The 22,504-nt window shown below is 40.5% G+C and overlaps 3 protein-coding genes across 3 annotated transcripts; 1 reads left to right on the top strand and 2 right to left on the bottom strand.

Moving 5' to 3' along the window:
- The first annotated feature begins 6,383 nt into the window (after positions 1-6,383).
- Positions 6,384-7,490, top strand: LOC138942987 (uncharacterized). Its single transcript, XM_070313483.1, has one exon. The coding sequence runs from the start codon at positions 6,384-6,386 to the stop codon at positions 7,488-7,490; it is 1,107 nt and encodes a 368-aa protein (XP_070169584.1).
- A 5,374-nt stretch (positions 7,491-12,864) lies between these two features.
- Positions 12,865-13,315, bottom strand: LOC138942986 (uncharacterized). Its single transcript, XM_070313482.1, has 2 exons — positions 13,106-13,315; positions 12,865-12,990 (listed from the first exon to the last, which is right to left on the bottom strand). Exons 1-2 carry the CDS (start codon positions 13,313-13,315, stop codon positions 12,865-12,867), a joined length of 336 nt encoding a protein of 111 aa, XP_070169583.1.
- A 7-nt stretch (positions 13,316-13,322) lies between these two features.
- On the bottom strand, positions 13,323-13,706 carry LOC138942985 (uncharacterized). Its single transcript, XM_070313481.1, has one exon. It carries the CDS (start codon positions 13,704-13,706, stop codon positions 13,323-13,325), a length of 384 nt encoding a protein of 127 aa, XP_070169582.1.
- Positions 13,707-22,504: the final 8,798 nt, after the last annotated feature.

Raw genomic sequence — 22,504 nt, 5'->3', positions numbered from 1 at the left:
CCCCGTTACGTCATACCCCCCGTGACATCACCCCCCCCCCCCCGTGACGTCATACCCCCCGCGCCGGTTTCCCCTCGCCCCTCACCCCCTCAGAGGACAATGGCTTACAACCGGCCTAGCTATACTACTAAAGGCAACAGATCACAAGCAAAATGGACATAGAGAAACAGTTACAACCAGCTAAGGAATATCTGGCAAATAATGAAGAAAAATACTCTCTCACTTTCAATAACTTTATAGAATTTCTGATAAATACATATGGAAATTCGAACATTAAAGGAATTGCTCAAAAATACACAAATGATCTGATAGCGTTAAATAACATGTTAACAGACGCATACGGCCTTATTAGCGAACGAAGTCTTAAAAGTAAAATTACACGACTCAAAAAAAAACTAAAACCATTTACAGACGATAATATAAAAGACATGTCTAGTGATGCTGTAAGTTCTGGAGAAGATAATGTCACACAATCTCACTAATCATCAAAATAAATGAAAATGGACGCACAACTGCAATCAAGACAACAAGGTACCGATCTACGAATACTGTTCTGGAATGCGAGAAATATATTAAGACATAAAGAAGAACTTGAAGATATATTAAAAAACATAGACATCTTTGCGTGTGTAGAAACCTGGTTAACACCGGAAAAAAACCTACAATTTACAGGCTTTAATACATATAGAAAGGATAGAACACACTCACCTGGAGGGGGTATAATAATAATAATACGAAAAAACTTAGCGTTTGTAGAATTAAAAAATTTAAACATTCCTGCCGATACAGTTGAAATTTGTGGAGTAAATATCACTAATGTAAAGCCTTTTTTAAAAATAGTAGTATGCTACAGAACTCCAAGTTTTATCCTCTCTCAAACACAATAGGAACACATAATAAATAATATTGTAAAAGATAAGAACTGCATACTAATGGGGGATTTTAATGCCCACCATAAGCTATGGAACTGTTTGAACAATGATAGTAACGGTGAAAGACTATTACATACTATTGATAATCAGGACATTTTTCTTCATAATCCTAATTCATCTACACATATAGACTTCTATAGAAATAAAAAATCAAATCTTGATCTTATAATGTCAACAATGAGCAATGCAGATAAAATTCATGTAAGAATACATGATGAAACTTGGGACTGTGATCATTATCCTATCTTTATAAATATAAATACTGAAAAAACATACTATTATAAAAAAACATTTAAATTACACTCTATTCGTACCGATTGGAAAAAAGTTTTAAGGTGCCTAGAAAAATCTTATGAAGGAACCTTTGCGAAGGAATACGATTCACTATTAGCGAATGAAAAATATAAAATCTTTATTAACTTAATAACAAATACTATTAAACTCTATACCCCAAAAAAAAAATTGTTAATCGTTCCATGCATAAAAATCCGGTTCCTTGGTGGGATTCTGAATGCGACAAAATTAAAAGATTAATAAGAGGCGCTTATAAAAAATCTGAATACATAAAAAATTTAGAAGATTTGATAAATTATAAAAAAATAACTGTTGAAGCTAAAAAATTGTTTGAAAAAAAGAAAAAAGAAAACTTCAAGGAATTTGTAAAATTCATAAATTTCCATTCTGATATAAAATTCACCTGGAATAGAAGTAAAATCTTAAAAAACAAATGGACAAAAACAAATACAACACATGTAACGGAAAATTTACCAACCGAAAATCAAAGCGTTATGGCGCTTAGTAAAATTAGTCCCCCATGGGTTCCTAATGATCCAGATTACCTACCCAAAAGCAAACCTAATAAATTTTTCGACAAACTCTTTGATCTAATGGAATTCAACATAGCTTTAGATTCACGTAATGCTAAATCTGCTCCAGGCTTAGATGGAATTAATTACGAAGTTATTCAAAATTTACCCATAAAATATAAATTAATTTTGGTAGATATTTACAATCAAATGTACACAACAAACAACTATCCAACAGATTGGATGCATTCTTACATTCACTTCGTTAAAAAACCGGATGGAAAAAATGTTCGTCCGATAACTCTTACCTCATGTCTCTGTAAATTTTTTGAAACTATTATTAAAAATAGATTACAATACTGGACTGAACATAATAATTTACTACCGGTCAACCAAACAGGCTTTCGTAAGGGTCAAACCTGTGTAGACAAATTAATAAAGCTGAGCTTACATATAGAAGAAGAACTGATACATAAAAAAGACATCCTAGCTGCATTTTTAGATGTTTAAGGTGCATTTGATAACGTTAACAGTGATATCTTGTTAAATAAATTAGCTGCTATTGGCTGTGACAATCATCTTATACGATTTATAAAATTTCTTACAAAAATAGATCTCAAAGAAATATTCACACTGATATATTAAAGAACGAAATCAGATTAGTTTATAAAGGTCTACCACAAGGAGAAGTTCTCAGCCCCCTTCTTTACGTATTATATGTCTCTGACATAACGAATAATATACCAAAACACGTTTTCGACTCCCAATTTGCCGACGATATCGCAATCTACTCAAAAATTTCTCCATTCAATAAATGTAAAAATCTTATTGAAAAAACAATATAACAATAATCAAAAATAACCTACATTCCCTAGGACTTGAACTCTGCCCACAAAAAACAACACTACTACATTTTAATAATAAACAGGTTACTCCGGGTCAGACTGAAATCAAAATCGATGAGCATACTATTAAGTCTACTGAAACTACTCGTTTTTTGGGTATAACTTTTGACTACAAAATGATTTTTATACCGCAACTATTGTACTTCACATAAAAAAAAATGCATGAAAGCCCTTAACATCATAAAACTTTTGTGTAGAACATGTTGGGGCTCAGATCCAGAAATCTTATTAATCTTATATAAGAGTCTTGTGCGCTCACATATTGATTACGGATGTTTTGTATACTTTCCAACATGTAAAGACTTAAGAAAAAAATTGGAAAAAATACAATATTCAGCAATAAGATCAGCTTTGGGTTATCGTATTAGCACACCGACAAACATTTTATTAGCAGAATCAAAACTCCCACTCATTCAGGATCGCACAAGGTTCTTGGGCAATAGTTATGTAAGTAAAGTCCTGACTAACACATGTACACAAATTAACAAAACAATAAACCAATATTATTTAAAAAATAAGAAAAGAAAACATAAAAAGAATAGACTTCTAAAACAATGCATTGATGAAAAGCTCAATATAACAAAAAATTTACACATCCACAATCATTATAATATTTATCATCTTAAACAAAATGCAAATCCTAACACTTTTCTCAATAAATTTATTTCAAAACAAAATACATACACTATACAGGGTGTCCCATTTTAATCTCCTCAGGCAAATATCTCAAAAACCAAGCCCGGAAGAGAAAAATATTTCAAACAAAAGTTGTTTGGTTTCGAGGGGGCCATAAGATGGTGACAATGATTTGACCTTGGAAAATCATTTGAAGGTCATGTGAAGGTTAACTTTAAAATCTTAAATGGAAACCCACATTTTTTATTTAGTATTCTTATAGCTGACATCGAGAGCTTTCCAAAACACTATAAGAAAGTATTTTTTTATTAAGTACTTTTGGAGTTATTTTATATTTTAATCTGACATATTTTGATAAAAAAAATTAATATCTCGTAAAATATTTAGTTTTTGATAATCTTACCGTAATACTTCTATGTACAGAATAATGAGAAATCAAATAGTATAAAAAAAATTGTTTTAAAAAAAATTATTTACAATGTATTTTTCTAAACAATTATTTGTTTTTTTTGGCCCTAATTAATTTGTCTCATTATTCTGTATATAAAAGTATTACGATAAGATTATCGAAAACTGAATATTTTACGAAATATTTTATTTTTTATATCAAAATATGTCAGATTAAAATATAAAATAACTCAAAAAGTACTTAATGAAAAAATACTTTATTATAGTGTATTATAGTGTATTATAGTATTTGGAAAGCTCTCGATGTCAGCTACAAGAATACTAAATAAAAAGTGGGGGTTTCCATTTAAGATTTTAAAGTTGACCTTCACATGACCTCCAAATGATTTTCCAAGGTCAAACCAATGGTACCATCTTATGGCCCCCTTGAAACCAAACAACTTTTGTCTGAAACATTTTTCTCTTTCGGGCTTGGTTTTTGAGATATTTGCCTGAGGAGATTAAAATGGGACACCCTGTATATAAAACACTTATATATATAATAAACAAAGCAAAGACATATATATATATATATATTACATACTTATATACATATATACATACATTATATATTAGACATTTATATTATAAACATTTTTAAAATTTTAAAACATTTTATTTAATTACTCGAAATAACATTAGATGAGAAATTTGAGGATAGAGTTGGTAGAACATTTATGAGTGTGTTTGTGCGTATGTGACGTATGTGTGCGCAAATGCGTGTGTGCGTGCGTATGTGTGTAAGTAAATTTTTAGCATTTAATATAAACAATATGAATTAGTATGTATTTTTAATTACATAAAATTTTCTTATACATATAACAGATTATTCATCTCGATGGTGTACAAGCGCGAACTCCTTAAATAGCGCGTTTCAATAATGGCAATGTGCCTTATGAGCTGTAGGTACGGTCTAACACAATCATTTCAAATTTGGGTAAATATAACCCACTTAATATATCAGATGTAGAGCCAGAAAATGTTAAATTTTGTGACGTTATGAATAATACGACACGTGTCGGTAAGTTTTGCGATTGTTTACATAAACATATAAAATATATAAGAGATATATAAATATATAAGAGTCATCGCACCTGCTAATGATAGATTCTTGGAATCATTATTATTGGAAACAATATTTCTTTAACAAAAATATCGAGTTCCCAATAATTTCCATCTTATAAAACGATTGAAAAAAAAGCTTTCTGCAAAATAAATTTTGTGGAATTAAAAAATTAACTAAACTACATTCTTCAGTTAATTTTAAGTGACATATTATACTTTAATAAAATTTTAATTGACAGTTTAATTATAAAAATATATGATGGTAAAAATTAAAAACTTGCAAAAAATCTTTTTCTCGAAGTAGGATAGTAAGGTTGCGTTTGGCTCAGTTTGTCGTGAGTGTGAGAGAGAGGGTACCGTTGGAGAGGAAGAGAGAGAGATAGTTTCGGAGCAGTTTGTTGGCGCTCGCGGGGGGGAGTTCGGGTTGGGCGGGTGAATGGGGGGGTAAGTAGGGTGAGAGGAGAAGCGTTGCCGGGGGGAAGCGGTGAGTACAAGTCGCCGAGAGCGCTCGAGAGATGGCGCTCGGGGGGTGGCGGTTCCTCCCGATTCGACCTTGACGCGACTCGTTCTTTAAGGGCGCGCGCCGCTTCTAGCGCGCGATCCGCTATCGCGATTCTTTAGGGACGCGCGCGACGCTTCTAGCGCGCGATCCGCGAGCGGACGGCGGGCGCCCGGCGTCGAGGGGGGGCGGGGGATCGTCGGTGGGCGGTCGAGCGGACGGAGGGGCGTCCATCGTCGCTCTTTTCTTCTCGAGGCGCGCGTTAGCGGCGATACGAGCGCGCTTATCGCGTTTCGGGGCGAGTTTTTTTCCATTTTCCGGCGACGTCGCGCGTCCGGTGGCGAGACGCGTTCGAGAGCGAGTATCCGGCTCGGTTAATCGGGGGCGCGTCCTCGCTATTTTTCCCCGTTATAAAAGGACGCCGCGACGGTCTCGAGGTATTAGTACGTTCGAGAATATTTCGCGGCGCGATAAAGCGCGCGCCGACCGCTTTAACGAGATTAGCCGGAAGAGCGGTGAATGTTCGAATCGGAAGTATCGAGGATATACGGAATTTGGAGATATCGAATTGTTTGAAGAAGGAACTGCGCGAACGTTATATAGAGGACCGTTTGTACTGTATAGAAGAGATCGGCTTCGCGGAAGAGTTCGTGCGAGAGGCGAGCGAGACGCGATTCGACGAGCCTTTCGCGAATGTCGGAGCCGACGGCTATTTGCTTTATCGCAATTGGAAACGGCGATACGGAATTCCGAAATTTTCGTGGGAGGTGAATCACGTCGTGCATTGTTTTTTTAAGTTCGGTTGCCGATTCGAGAACGGAAATTATTTCGAGGAGGACGAGACATATTGCGCGTATTGCGCGCCTAGCTCGAGTTTCGCGAGAAGCGTATCGATGCACGTGACGAAAACGGTGTATAGCGAGATGGTGCCCGCTTGCGATCTCGTCGACAAGGTTTTCGACGTGTCGAATAATTGGTGCGCCGGCTGCGAGACGAGAGCTTTGTTCTATATCGAGAATTACGACGAGGAAGAGACGTGGTTTATCTGTAAAAAATCTTGGCGTTCGTTAGACGAGTGACGAATCGAGAAACGATGGAGGCGCGCGATCTTCTCGATAGCGCGCGGGACGTCGCGACGGAGGACGCGTATCGCGCGTGGGCGCGACGGTGCGACGAGCGTCTCGAGTCTCTGCGGGAGAGGTGTCGAGGCGAGCGCCGGGGGAGATCGACCGAAGTGATCAATTCTCTTATCGCTCGAATCGTTCGATTGACGGGCGCGAGAGACGATCTGCGTCGACGTTTCGAACGCGTGGGAGGCGGCGTAGAGAGACGCGAGGGATTCTCGTGGTCCGAGATCGAGACGGCTTTCTCTAGACGCGTTTTAACCGGCGCGGTTATTAATTTCGTTTATATCGAACCTCGGCGATTTCTCGAGGACGCTAGAGATACCGTGCTCGATCGAATACGCGATGTTATGGTTGGATATAACAGTGTTAAGGTCAATACCGCGTTCATCGGCGAGTTCGTTTCGGGCGACAAGATCGGTGTTAAGACTATCGTTACAAAGAATTATCCGCTTCTACCTCTTTCCGACTTGCGAGAGTGGTACGAGAAGCGAGTGGTCGACGCTACTCTAGTCTCGTTGGAGGAATTTCAGGAGTGCGATAGCGGATGGGCGTTATCGCGAATATTCAATTTAACGGTGAATGTGAACAGATACAATCCTATGCGCGCGGGGTGCCACGTTAAATTACCGCGAGAGATCGTGTTGAAGAGAGCGGTAATAAACGTGCGATCTGATGACAATGCGTGTTTCGCATGGGCGGTGGTCGCCGCTCTGTATCCAGCCGAAAAAAACGCGGGTCGGGAATCTTCGTACCCGCATTACACGACAGTGCTGAATCTGGAGGGCGTTAAGTTTCCTATGAGTTTGAACAGAATTACTAGATTCGAGCGTATTAACGACATATCTATCAATGTGTACACCGTTCGAGATAAAAAGGAGGGAAAAGGCGGTTGCCGCGTCGTTCCTCTGCATCTCACTGACGATAAAAAGAACAGACACATTAATCTGCTGTATTTTGGCGATACGACGCGACGAGATAACGCGACGCATTTCGCGTGGATCAAGAATTTATCCCGCCTCGTGAGCTCGCAACTGAGCAAACGTAATAGCCAAAAATATATCTGCGATTGGTGAGTACAAATTAAAAGAATTGTCGCGCGATGTCGATAATGTACGCGATTTAAAAATGTGCGTTATGTCGCAGATGCATGCATTATTTTCGAACGAGCGATAAGTTTATCGGCTCACAGCGTGGACTGCGAAAGGATGAACGAGTGCGCTATAGTCCTTCCTACCAAAGACGACAAATGGTTAGAGTTTCGCAACTATAGTAGAAAGAAGCGACTTCCATTAGTGGTGTATGCCGATCTCGAATGCGCGCTGGAGAAGAAAGAGGAGAGGAGAACGTCGAACACATCTATCGTTCAGCATCACAATGTCTATAGGGCCGGATATTACGCGCGATGCGCGCTCGTTGACGTTAGCTCGACTTACAGAGCTTATCGCGGCGAGGATTGCGTATCGTGGTTCGTTAAAGAACTGCACGATCTAGCGCTTCGCGCGAAGACTATTCTCGACACCGATGCGCCTATGACGGATCTTACACCGGACGAGTGGGAGAGGCGCGACGCACTGTAGCATATGCGAGAGACCGTTCGAATCGGAAGACGCTCGCGTGCGCGATCACTGTCATGTGACCGGACGGTACAGAGGTTCGGCGCATTCGAATTGTAATTTAAATTATAAGGATACTTACGTAATTCCCGTATTCTTTCACAATTTATCGGACTACGACGCACATTTTATCATTAAAGATGTAGCTAACGCTTTTCCCGGCAACGTGAAAGTATTGCCGATAACGAAAGAAACGTACATTTCTTTTACGAAGAACATCGAGGATGCGTGGGACGAGGGATGGTTCGGGAGACGCTTGAAATTGCGCTTCGTGGATTCTTTCAAGTTTCTAAGCGCGAGTCTTTTCAGAGTTCGCTAACCGGTGACGCGATATCCGAGAGCGATTACGCGCGCGCGATAAGAGTCTGGGAGCGGTTTCGCGTCGAAACGTTGGGCGATTATAGCGATTTGTATTTAAAGACCGACGTTCTTCTATTGGCCGATATCTTCGAAAATTTTCGCGACGCGTGTATGAGGAGTTATAATTTAGATCCCGCGTACTATTACACGTTACCAGGATACCCGTGGGACGCTATGTTAAAGTATACGGGTGCGCGATTCGAATTGTTAACCGACATCGATATGGTGATGTTCGTGGAACGCGGAATACGCGGCGGGCTAAGTCAATGTTCCAACAGATACGCGCGCGCTAATAACAAGTATTTACAATCATATGATCCTTCGGAACCATCGTCGTATCTCATGTACTTTGATATAAATAATTTGTATGGATGGGCGATGTGTCAATCGTTGCCTTACGAAAATTTTCGATGGGTCGATGACGTTACGAGCGTTGACTTAATGTCCGTGACACCGAATTCGCCTATCGGTTACATTCTAGAGGTCGACCTTGCGTATCCGTCCGACCTTCACTATTCTCACGCTGACTTGCCATTCTGCCCGACGCGCGATAAGCCACCCGGAAAACGAGACCAGAAGCTTCTCGCCACGCTGTACGATAAGAGCCGTTACGTAATATATTATCGCAATCTGCAGCAATGCGTTCGACACGGATTACACGTTACGAAAATACACAGAATATTGCGATTCGCGCAATCTCTATGGCTGCGCGAATACATCGAACTGAATACGCGATTACGAATTAACGCGAAAAACGAGCGATTACGCGACGGACAACGCATACGGTATGCCTCTTGCTAATAAGAAAATACCCGGTGTGATGAAGGATGAGAACGCTGGCGCGATTATGACCGAATTTATCGGACTCAAAGCGAAGATGTACGCGCTGCGAGTCGACGGTAGAAGCGATACGAAAAGGATCAAGGGTGTTAAGAGCGGCGTCGTCGCGAGAACGATAACGTTCGACGATTACGCGCGCTGTCTTCGACGGGGGATCGAGATGAAGTTTTGTATAAGATCCGAGTTACACGAGATGTATACAGTGTCGGAGTTGAAGATCGCGCTCAGTCCGCACGATGACAAGTGATACGCGATATCGGGAACTACGGATACGTTACCGTGGGGACATTATAAAATACCGCTGTAAGGATCGAAAAAACGTATATCGAGAAAATACTATTTACGTTTAATAAAATATTCCGCGAGCGAGAAGAGAAGAGAAAAGTCGATAGAAGAGAATAACGAGCGCGCGTTTCGCGAGGATCGAACTCGCGAGCGCTTCGTAATATTGCGAGGCGCGTTCGCTATTCTATCTACGACGCTATCGGAAACGTTTCTTAAAACATTCAAACTTTAGTAGTTTATTGTTAGTATAAACATATTTTATAAATAATATATTACCATCGCATTTTCGATATAATATTTCGCGGTCGCGCCGAAGATAATAGTTCGAAAAGACTTCTAATTGAAACACATGTTTTTAACTCAAAAAGAAAAAATTATATATTTCGATTTGAACTATTTGGGTGAGAAAACGTTGGTTAACATTCTACGAATTATCGCGAAGAGACGCGTTTCTAAATTTCAAATCAAAGTATACAAATTTTACATCACAGGCTTGTATTCTTTGACTTGGAATTTCGAGACTCGAAATATCGATGGACGTTCTACGAATCGTCTCGAAGAACGCGCGTTTCGCGCGATGAGAAAACGTTGATTAACATTCTACGAATTATCGCGAAGAGACGCGTTTCTAAATTTCATATCAATATATACAAGTTTTACATCACAGGCTTGTATTCTTTGACTTGGAATTTCGAGACTCGAAACATCTGTGGACGTTCTACGAATCGTCTCCAAGAACGCGCGTTTTACGCGAATAATATAATTTGTTGTTATAAATAATATAATTTGTATATCCGAAAATGCGATAAATATTCGCGTTTAATATAGTTTACTTTAAATAAAACGTTTCGAGAGAGAAATAACAAGGGTGGGTCGAGTATTTCTATATTATAAAAAAATCGCGGAAATATTCGATCAGTCTTATTTATAATAGATTTTAATAAAAAATCGCGGAAATGTTCGATCAGTCTTATATGTAATAGATTTTGTTAAAATCTATTATAAATAGGACTGATCGGACATTTTCACGATCCTTTTATTATGCTCTTGAAAGTGTTTTATATAGAGTAACGTGAAAAAGATGTTAATGCGAGTTACGATGTTATCATAGTGACGTAATAGAGAATGTATATAGAGCGCGAGAAAGAGTACGTATAAAGTTTGAAAGAGAGAACGCAGGATACGGCGGCCGCGTAGCGGTGCGAGAGAGAACTCGTATAGAACGCGAGAAAGAATTCGTATATAACGCCAAAAAGACGAACTCGCGCGTGTTTTTGCGATATAAAAAATCATGGAAACCACCATTCAGTCTAAGTCTCGGCTAATCTGGACTCGATTTGGTAAATTCTTGCGTTCTCTCTCGCTTGCATGTAGCATGATGAAAGAGAGCGCTATGCTCTATGCGAGCGAGAGAGAACGCAACGAAGTTTACCACAAATCGGGTCGAGATTTGCCGCGAGTTAGACAAATCGATGATTTCCATGACTCTTTATTATGTTTTCGAAAGTATTATATATCGAGCAACGCGAAAAAAAGGTTACCGCGAGATATGACGTTCGCTTAACGACGCGATGAAGAATGTATATAGAGCGTAAGAAAGAGTCCGTATAAAGCGCGAAAGAGAGAACGCAGGACGCGGCGGCCGCGTAGCGGCGCGAGAAAGAATCTATATGGAGCGCGAGAGAGAACTCGTATGGAACGCGATAATAATTTTATTTATGTAGTTATATTTAATATATGAAGTTATATTTGTAACGATGCATCCCTCCACCGTTACCCGGCCGTCGATCCGCCGGAAGTCCGCCGCCCGACAAACACCGGTCGGGCATAATGCGGAGGCGTCGAGCGCCCATTTTTAAAGATTTATCAAACGTTCCGATTTGTAAACCGCCGTTAAAGACGCGTGTTTACCCGGAACCGTCGCCGCGCTCGGGTAACCGTACCGACCGTTCCCAAAACCACCCGAGTCGCGCGCGGCGGTGCACCGTTAAATAATATGCCTTAAAACAATCAGGCATATTACGCACGCGCACCCGCCGGAAAAGCGGTATAAATAGGGCACGTTTTACATCTCAGGACCAGATCTTCCGCAACCGCCAGAGTCAGTATGACGCCTGGAATCCAGAACGATCCTGAAAACACGCTCAAAGAGAGAGAAAACGGGGTTGGGAGTACCCAGCCTCCGCCGAGAGTTTGCGGCATCTCTAAGAGCGATCCTTTGAAATCTCTGTGACGAGGTTGGGCGTACTCAGCCTCCGTCGGGAGTTCTCGACACCTCGCACGCATCCGTCCACCTAAGTGCAACGGCGATCATCCAGTGGTAGGGAGTTCCCTGCCATTGACGGGTGTTCCCGTCGGCCGTTGCACTCCTGCATTCTACGGGAAAACCATCCCCGACGAAACAATACCGCGATATCCGCGAACTCGCAGTAATTCCGCGACCGCCATTACCGCGATCGCCATTAATACGGCGCGCTAAGTCCCGCTCAAAGGGGGAGGATCTAACCCGGCCGCGACATCGATCGACGCAATCAGATCGATACCGACACGTCTAAGAACCGCCCACCGACCCGACCGAAATTACCGCCCGGTGGTTAGCGGCCTCTGCCGCAATCCAGATCCGCGCACGTAATCGATAATTGTATCGAATCGCTGAAAGCGCGCTCCGACACACAAACACCCCGTGCATTGTAATTCGTATGCATCGCGACCGGCACGACCACACCGCTAGCCAAGTCCAATACTCACGCATACACGAGTGCGTTTTGTCACATGCACATCATCATTCGCCTCGCCCATATATTTTCGACACATTGTAAACCACACGTAAATATCTCGCGTTCGCACACGTACTCGCTCGCTTATCATTTCACTCACATACAAGCGCACACACACCAACACACACAACAGTTATACACACACTCACTCTGTATACACACATACTTACACGCAATAAATTATATTTTACCTAACGCATCTATCGTTCGTCTCTCGATACCCTTTCACGAGCCCCGGATCCCGACCGAGTTATCCACGACCGCCTCGCGAAAGCGGTTTATTACATATTTAATATATGAAGTTATATTTAATATATGAAGTTATATTTAATATATGAAGTTATATTTAATATATGAAGTTATATTTAATATATGAAGTTATATTTAATATATGAAGTTATATTTAATATATGAAGTTATATTTAATATATGAAGTTATATTTAATATATGAAGTTATATTTAATATATGAAGTTAAATTTAATATATGTAGTTTTATTTAATAAAAATACATTTTTATCATAATACAGCTGTTTTATTTATCCAAGAATTGTGCGATTCGTCCATTCCCAATCATTTCACGTAAACCTCGTCGCCCTTTCGACGCAGCACCTTTTCCACGAGATACACGTCGGGATCGCCGACGCGCAGCAACTTGTGCTCATAGAATCCTCCGGCGATCGGCTCGCCGCACGAATCCTTCAACAGATATTCACGTTACGGGATTAGTCCGTTGTATCTTAATTATTCGAAAATTCTCTGTAGTCCAGTTTGGTGTGAAGCCTTTCTCGAAGATCGTCTTAAATTTGCTGACGCGTACTGGATCGGCTACTTTGAATTTTGCCGGAGCCGCGATCTTTATATTGCTGTATACAGTATTTAAAAGTTTATTGGCGATCGCTGGAGTCACGTCGACGGGTCTCATACCTATAGTGCGATGTTTTCGCGCGTTATATTCCTCGATGAGTCGAGGTAACTCGTCGATCCACTTGTACGTTCCATTCAGCGTGAAGTATTTCCACATAGAGTTTTTAAGCGTACGATTGAATCGTTCGACTATCGACGCCTTCATCACCGAGTACGTCGAGTGATTCACTCCGCGCTTCTTCGCGAAATTTCTCGGTCTGTAGATTTTTCGGACACCGCTTAGAGTCTCTCACTATTTTAGATAACGCTCGGGTAACCTCGTTCGCGCTTTTGCTCTTAAGCGGTACAGCCCATGCGTATTTGCTTAACGCGTCGATAACGGTGAGTATGTAGTTATGGCCTTTGTTGAGTCTCGCGTAAGGACGCATCTCGACCACATCCGCCTGCCATAGGTCATCGTACTCGCGCACCGCGACGCGACGACGCGGGAAGTTTCTTTTCGCGGGCGCGTGCAATTCCTCGACTAGTCTTCGTTTTTCGACGCTCATAATTCTCTTCCCTTTCTCTCAAGAATAACGTTGGGTGGAATCTCTCTCTCGAGCGGCTCGCCGCTTCCGCTAATCTTCGCCAGTTCCGTCACTCTTCCTGATAGCTCGTCCGCGTCTCTCTTCAATCGCGACGTTGAATCTTCCAATTCTCGTATCTTCGTCTCGGATTTCGCCGCGGAATTCGCCGCGACGCGCGATTTTTGGGTTAGTTCCTATATTGCTTTACCTTGAATAAACATTATTTTACGATCGCTCGCGTTTCTTCTCGAGAATTCCGCCGCGTTGAGCGATATAGTATTTTTCGCGGCATCGATTCGATCGCTTAAATCCTTGATTCGTTTATCCAAAACATCGATCCGTTTATTTAGAGCGTTAGCGCTCGTTTCTATTCTCGAAATGGAATTTTTCGCAGCGTCTATTTGTTTACTTAGAGCGTCGTCGCGCGCTTTTATCTCGGAAACGAAACTCTCCGCGACGTCTATTCGTTGAGTGGCCTTCACTTGGACACAGTACAATTGGACACGGTGCAAATGGACACGTTACAAATGGACACGAGATTTTGCACACGGTTCAATTGGACACAGTGCATTTGGACACAGTAATTTTGGATACAGTAGCTTTTGGACACATAAGAAAATACGCATCGTTTACTTGGACACCGCTCAATTGGACACTGTTCATTTGGACACCGTTCGTTTGGACACAGAAAAATGCGCACCGTTCATTTGGACACCGTTCGTTTGGACATCGTTATTTGCCCACCGTTCGTTTGGACACCGTTCATTTGCCCACCGTTCGTTTGGACACCGTTCATTTGCCCACTGTTCGTTTGGACCCCGTTCATTTGCCCACCGTTCGTTTGGACACCGTTCATTTGCCCACCGTTCGTTTGGACACCGTTCATTTGTACACAGAAACATGCGCACTGTTTGTTTGAATATGTAACAGATGGAGAGAAATAAAAATCATTTTGGGAAAATATAATCAGTATTCTTATAACACTTTATACTGGTAAATCTATGTAAAATATGAAATCGTGAAAAGGAGATACATTTGAAGGTTATAATATCTGTCAAAATAAAATATATTCATACTTATATATCTCTGATACTGATGTCATTAATTTTACATTGCTTTTAGCACTTTGTTTAGCCTTTCGCATATTTGGATGTCATGCATGGATACAATGGCTTCCGCCCCCCCTGCGGGGGGGCTCCACTTCCGGAAGATATAACCTAACCCAAACCTATTTCTTATTTAAAACAAAAATTTGGTGTGGATTACGTCGTATAATTTAAATCAAATTTTGGTGTTCAAACGAACGGTGTCCAAACGAACGGTGGGCAAATGAACGGTGTCCAAACGAACAGTGGGCAAATGAACGGTGTCTAAACGAACGGTGGGCAAATGAACGGTGTCCAAACGAACGGTGGGCAAATAACGGTGTCCAAACGAACGGTGTCCAAATGAACGGTGCGCATCTTTCTGTGTCCAAACGAACGGTGTCCAAATGAACAGTGTCCAATTGAGCGGTGTCCAAGTAAACGATGCGTATTTTCTTATGTGTCCAAAAGCTACTGTATCCAAAATTACTGTGTCCAATTGAACCGTGTGCAAAATCTCGTGTCCATTTGCACCGTGTCCAATTATACTGTGTCCAAGTGCACCACTCCCCTATTCGTTTACCCAGAGCGCTATCGAGCTGAGCGAGTCTCGTGAACAGTAGAATGACGCCCTACCCCGCCTCGTCTGCGTCTTTTCTCAATTACGATGTGATTCTCTCGACGTAACTTTTGCTCGTCGCATCGGCGTCCTCCTCAGGCTGAGCCAAGCGTTTTATCTTGCGCTCTCTCGCGTCGTACTCGATGGAAGAGCTTAGACACAGCGCGTTATCGCGCACGTAATTTCGCAGAGACTCGATAGCCGGACGTAGTCTTCCGGTTCTCGCATCGTAGCCTCGGTTTCTTAGAGGTGTGCCGAATTTGCTCACGGACATCGCGAATTCCGCGTACGACTGCGACGGTCGTCGACGCGACGGTTCGATTTATACGATCGCTCCTGTCTCGCGAAGCTCCTCGATTATCGATAGAATCTCGTTTTCGTGAGCGTTGTTGCCGGCTCGACGCGAAGCGTCCAACAATCGCAGACGATCCACTAATTCGTTCGGATCATCCCAATGGACGTAATCGATTCTATTGTTTGTGACACGCATAGTCAACGGTACGCGACCCGCGCCTGTTTTTTTCGCGCCGCTGCCGTGAATAAGCGGAGCGATAATGAATTTGTATTTGTATCCTTTATTTCCTAAGACAGACTTTTTAGCGTCATGATCGCGTCTATGAGCGTTCGTTGTTAACAATATACTTCTGTATGTTAATTTATCCTTTTCTGTTTATATGAGACTATTAGGAATTTTCATAAAGATTAATTCGTACAAACCGAGAGTACCGATGTATTTAATCTCATCTATGAATATGGAATCATTCGTGTCTACGTCGAATCGCTTATCGCCGAGCATCGCGCTTTCTCGCCGATGTAAACTCCGTAAACGTGATCGATATCGTTCGGCGCTTCTTCGCCGAGAAGAGCCCCCATATACTTTCGCCTTAACGGTCCTAGTCGATCATGCGATATCTCGCGTCCTTGAGAAATTCGCGGAATTTGTCTAACGGGTATTTCGAGCGTCGAGGGCGATTCGAGACTCTCGGATTCGAACGTTTCCTCCACCTCGGTTTCGTCTCGCGCGAATGGATCTCTCTCGACGGAATACTCGTTTAATGGAGTAGAGACGGCGTCCAATCGTCGTCGCGCTCGTATTCGTTTCGCCTTAGGTTTTTTCCAAACGGGAGTCAGCGCTTCGTCCTTCCATTTTTCCTCGACGCTCATCGTCAAGGACGAGGCGTCGATCGCGTCTCGCATTATCGTCTCGCGCTTAATTTCGTCTCGCTCGGCGCGATCAGCGATGCGCCGCAGCGGTTCGACGATCAGTTTGAAACGACTCTCTATCGCGATCTCGTTTTCCATTTTGCCGATCTTCAATGCTCTGTGTTTTTTACGAATCGACGCGCGCGTCTCAGCTATCTCCTTCGCCGTCTTTTCGCGTTCACCGATATCCGTCGAGGCCATTGCGACTAACGAATCGATTCTTCTAGCTCGCGGGAGAGAGCGATCGGCGCGTTCGACGTATCCGCTACGACTGATCGCTCTACGGTACAATGAAGTCGTTAAACCCTTGTCTGTATCTACCGGCGCGAAGCGCGCTATCTTTGTCGATCACTAAGAAACCATATTTATACCGCCAACACGCGCGACGTAGCGCGTGAAAATTCTCGTACGACATATCCGTGTTCACGTGATCGTTGTACGCGTGACGCAAATTAGTACCGTCCTGTTTAAAGAGAATTACCAGATTCGCGTTATCTCGAATCAAATGCTTTGGTATTTTAGCGTACGTTTGACACAGATAGAAGCAATCGACGTTCGAGTGTCGACCCATAGCGAAATACTCCCTGATAGTATCTTGTTTGTCGCACGCTACATCGTCGAACACGAATATCGAATTCGGGAGCGCTTCGCTGGGCGGAATAACGTCAAAGTTATTAGAAAATGTGAAATAACCTATATTTTCCATCGGTGTTAATAAATTTTCTAAATATTGATATTTAGGCTGCTGCAACGATTTCGAGTAAACGTAAACGTTCTCGAAGCGTACGCCATGCGGACTCTCCAACAAACTTATCAACACGTTCGTTTTGCCGCAACTAGAGGGGCCGCAAATGACGCAGCGAATAGCGCTAGGTAATAGACGACCGTGTCTGCGCGCTTCTTTCGACGGTCGCGTCCTATTGTCGAGGTTCGTCACCTTTATCGCGATCGGTTGCCGCACGAAGCGCATTCCTCTTGCCGCGCGCGTGCGCGGTACACTCGCGCGAGGCAGGGCGAGACCTTTTTATTTATATAGGAATAGATCGCCACCGATCGCGCAGTAGCGAATCGCGCGCGGTGAATCGAGATGTTTATCCTACTAATAGATGGCGACGATATTCTCGATTTCACCACCGATCAATTGCGGTATATCCCGAAAATAATTTTACTAAAGCATTTCGGTCGCTACATGGAACGATTGGGAGTGGTGCACTTGGACACAGTATAATTGGACACGGTGCAAATGGGCACGTTACAAATGGACACGAGATTTTGCACACGGTTCAATTGGACACAGTGCATTTGGACACAGTAATTTTGGATACAGTAGCTTTTGGACACATAAGAAAATACGCATCGTTTACTTGGACACCGCTCAATTGGACACTGTTCATTTGGACACCGTTCGTTTGGACACAGAAAGATGCGCACCGTTCATTTGGACACCGTTCATTTGGACACCGTTATTTGCCCACCGTTCGTTTGGACACCGTTCATTTGCCCACCGTTCGTTTGGACACCGTTCATTTGCCCACTGTTCGTTTGGACACCGTTCATTTGCCCACCGTTCGTTTGGACACCGTTCATTTGCCCACCGTTCGTTTGGACACCGTTCGTTTGGACACCAAAATTTGATTTAAATTATACGACGTAATCCACACCAAATTTTTGTTTTAAATAAGAAATAGGTTTGGGTAAAATTTTTTTTTGGATAAAATCTACTGCAAAACTAGAGAGTTTGTATTTTTTTATGATGTTGCTCAATATTCTTTGGAAAATGGCTGGAGCAGTCTTTAATCCAAATGGGAGACACGTCCATTGAAAATGGCCTTCTTGTGTAACAAATGCAGTTTTGTATTTATCTTGAATCTTCAAAGGAATTGACCAAAATGCTGAATTTATGTCAAAAGTAGAAAAATATTTACAATTTACAGTTTTACCATTAAATCCTCAATCAACGGAAAAGGTTGTGATTGAGGGACCACAATTTTGTTCAGTTCTCTGAAATCTATACATAACCTTGTTTTTTTTTCATCTTCTTTTTTATTTGCCAAAGTTACTGGAGCAGCAAATGGGCTGTAAGATTCCTCAATCAAATTTTCCTTTAATAGTTTTGATATTTGATTTTCTATTTCTTTTCTATCTTCAGCTGTGCATCTGTATGGACGTTTGTAACAGTATTTATCCACCATCAAGTCAATATGAGCTTCATAATCTCGTACAGTACCGACGTCATATTTATCCTTAGCAAAGACTGGTTTGTATTTTTCTATTAACTTATCAATTTCTGATTGTTGATATAAATCTAGATGGTTTACTAACATTTCAAATCCATCCGAGTTTATATGTTCATTAAAATTTATTTCACATTTGTTTATGTGTTTAGTTTCTTGTTTTGAGTAATTTTTGTTTTTCATATCCTCTTCATTTGAGGTTTCTTTCTTTTCTTTTGGATTGTTACATTGTATGATTTTCAATTCTTCATTTTGCAATAATTTGAAAACTTTGATACAATCCAAACCAATTAGAAAATCGTACTTAAAATTTTCATTATCTACCACAAAAACATCCATAATTCTTTTCATATTGTAGATTTTTATTTTTAATGTTACCATACCTTTTGTTTTCTTCTCACCATTAATAGTTTTCAAATTTACCATTTGTATATTACTTGTAATTTCTTTTGGTTGTATCTTCAATAATTTTGCATTAATTAATGACACATTTGAACCTGAATCATAAATTCCAGAAACTTTTAAAGTATCATTTAATAGTAATTTTACTTGTATTAATGGTGGCACCTCTAGTTTTTTGGATTCTTCTCGTTCAGTTCAATTTCCAGTTCCGAGTTATTTACAGTTTTGATAACTGCTTTTTGATTTTTCCCTTTAAACCAGCAGTTTTCTTCAAGATGGTAACGTTTTCCTTTTTTCTCGTTGACATAAATTTGGCATGGTTTTTTTTCTTCAATTTTTTTGGATTTAGTGTCAGAATATATAATACTTTTTTTATCGTATTTATTCTTCCCGGCAAGGTGTTCCAATTTTCCTATCTCATTATAGAGATCTTCCGTTCCTTGTAAAGTTTCTCTGTCAACTTTATCAGCCACATAATTAGGTAAGCCAAATGCTATAAGGTCTATAAGTGTCCCAATATCAATTGATTTTCTTACTTCTAGTAACAATTTTTCTTTTTTTAAAGCATACTCAAGTAACGAACTTGCTTGATATTTAAAGGCAAGAGCATATCTGATGGGTGACCATCCTTTGTTTGCAAACGTCTCACAAAAATTTTTCTCCCATCTGTTCCATTCCGATTCCAATGTAAGTTTCATTAGCATGCAGTTGTACCAATCTACACTGGAGTATTCCAAAAAGTTTTTTAAAATTTCAATTTTCTTTTTGTCTTCGTTGATTTGGAAACGTTCACATTCTTTATTGAAATCCTTAATCCACTGGTAAGCATTTGAGTTTCTGCCAGTGAATTTCTCAATCATGAAATCCTTTGCAATTTTCCCTACATTTTGAGTTTCAGATTTTGTTTGTTTATCTTCAAGCAATTTTTCCAACAGTTTTTCCAACGTTTGATCTGAGCCACTAGGTATAGATTCAGCACTATTTGTTTTTTCCAAAATTTCTTCTAGATAAAGATCATTAAACTGTAAGTTTTGTTCTCCATCCAAATATACTTTTGATATATCATCTGTCAAGGTTATCCATATTTTTCTTGTTTGATGTCTTTTATTTAATGATTTTCTGATCTTGGCATAGTTGGGAGTATTTGTAATTTCTTTGTGTAGATTTGCAGGTTGGTCTTCGGCTGGTATTCCAAAAATCTGTCCATCAGGTGTAGCTATTGAGGTTATGCATATGATGTTTGATTTTCCATCTGCAGTCGGTTTCACAGCAAAATCAAACCTCAATTTTTCCATATTTCGTGAAATATTTGCAGAAAATGTTGTTTTATAATGTGTTTTCACTCTTGGTTTAATCGGAAAAAATGAAACAAAGACGCGTTTCTCTGTAAAACGAAAGTAATATTTATGTACAATACTTACAACATTTAATTAATTACAATGTCTGTTAACAAAAGATTCACTCACCTGTAAAACGAAAGAAACAACATTTAAAGCCTTTATTTCAGGTCTTTTTATATCTTAACAAGTATAGAAAATATTATCCTTAAGAAAGCGTCTATTGTTTACCCTCATACCAACCCACTCTCTCCTTTTATTAAAATCCCCATTCTCAGTCATGACATCTAGTAGGCTTTGTCGACAGCGCGGCAAAGACAAACTTAAAGAAAAAGCTCATATATGAGTGAAGTGGTTTTCTTTACAAATATATTAAAAATATTGTAAAAGAAAACAATAAAAACACTTTCGCTAGAACGACGATGTCTCTTTATTCCACGACCTTTCGAAGATTCGCCGTCTCGCTAAAGCGACAAGCGCGCTCGTATCGCCGCTAACGCGCGCCTCGAGAAGAGGAGAGCGACGAGGGACGCCCCTCCGTCCGCTCGACCGCCCACCGACGATCCCCCGCCCCCCCCCCCCTCGACACCGGGCGCCCGCCGTCCGCTCGCTAGAAGCGTCGCGCGCGTCCCTAAAGAATCGAGATAGCGGATCGCGCGCTAGAAGCGGCGCGCGTCCCTAAAAAATCGCGATAGCGGATCGCGGGCTAGAAGCGGCGCGCGCCCCTAAAGAACGAGTCGCGTCAAGGTCGAATCGGGAGAAACCGCCACCCCCCGAGCGCCATCTCTCGAGCGCTCTCGGCGACTCGTACCCACTGCTTCCCCCCGGCCGCGCTTCCCCTCTCACCCTACTTACCCCCCCCATTCACCCGCCCAACCCGAACTCCCCCCCGCGAGCGCCTACAAACTGCTCCGAAACTATCTCTCTCTCTTCCTCTCCAACGGTACCCTCTCTCTCACACTCACGACAAACTGAGCCAAAAGCAACCTTACTATCCTACTTCTCGATATTTTCATTCAGGAAAAATTTCCTCCAAAGGATCTCAAGAATCTATTATTATAAGTGGGCTGTCATATTGGAAGACTTTATAATATTTATAATAAATAATGTAATTTAAATTAATTAAAATTAAAATTTTGTTTCTTTCACTATTTATATATATACAGGGGATATCTTAATTATCGTACAATTTTATTTTAATAACATATTTAAAAAATAGAAAATTTTAATGTAAAAATTTTAGGGTTATAAGTTTTCGAATTCAAGCTATAATAGTTGATAGATATCCTACAGAATTCATGTGTTTATTTATTAACTTACATGATCTGATATCTGTTATTTGTTTTTGAATTTTACTTTTCGATATCGATTTTTACCGCATATATCATTTTATTTTGTACTCATATTTATGTAAATTAATTATGAAAATTAATAACAAATAATATATTTTTGAATATAAATAATTATACATATAAATATAATTATAACAATGAGCGTGTGAGTTGCTCAAGATTTCATTAATTAATTGTAAAACTTTATAATTTAAAAACTATTGTAATGTTAAATCAAAATCATATTAATATTTTTGACTTTATTTTTCCTATATAAAGCAATATAAATAATATTGTGTAATAATTGTAAAATACACTTTGTATATATATACATATATTTTATAATATTAGAAGGCTGTATCAAATCGAATTTTGGACCAATCTATATTAATAATTTAAATAAAAAAATTGGTTGTGGTACTTTAACCGATGGACACTTTAAATTAGAAGTACATATAATGGATTTTGACGAAAATGAATATAATTTCACAAAAGGCGACAAAATTAAAATAATCGGCGTGATGCAAAATACAGGTATAAACTATTTATGTATTTATTATTATTAACTA

This window comes from Polyergus mexicanus, unplaced genomic scaffold (assembly GCF_030449975.1).
Source record: "Polyergus mexicanus isolate NDT 795.1 unplaced genomic scaffold, iyPolMexi1.0 SCAF_24, whole genome shotgun sequence".
NCBI classification, from domain to species: Eukaryota; Metazoa; Arthropoda; class Insecta; order Hymenoptera; family Formicidae; genus Polyergus; species Polyergus mexicanus.
The sequence above is the reverse complement of the archived record's forward strand: the minus strand, read 5'-3'. Positions and strand labels throughout refer to the sequence as shown.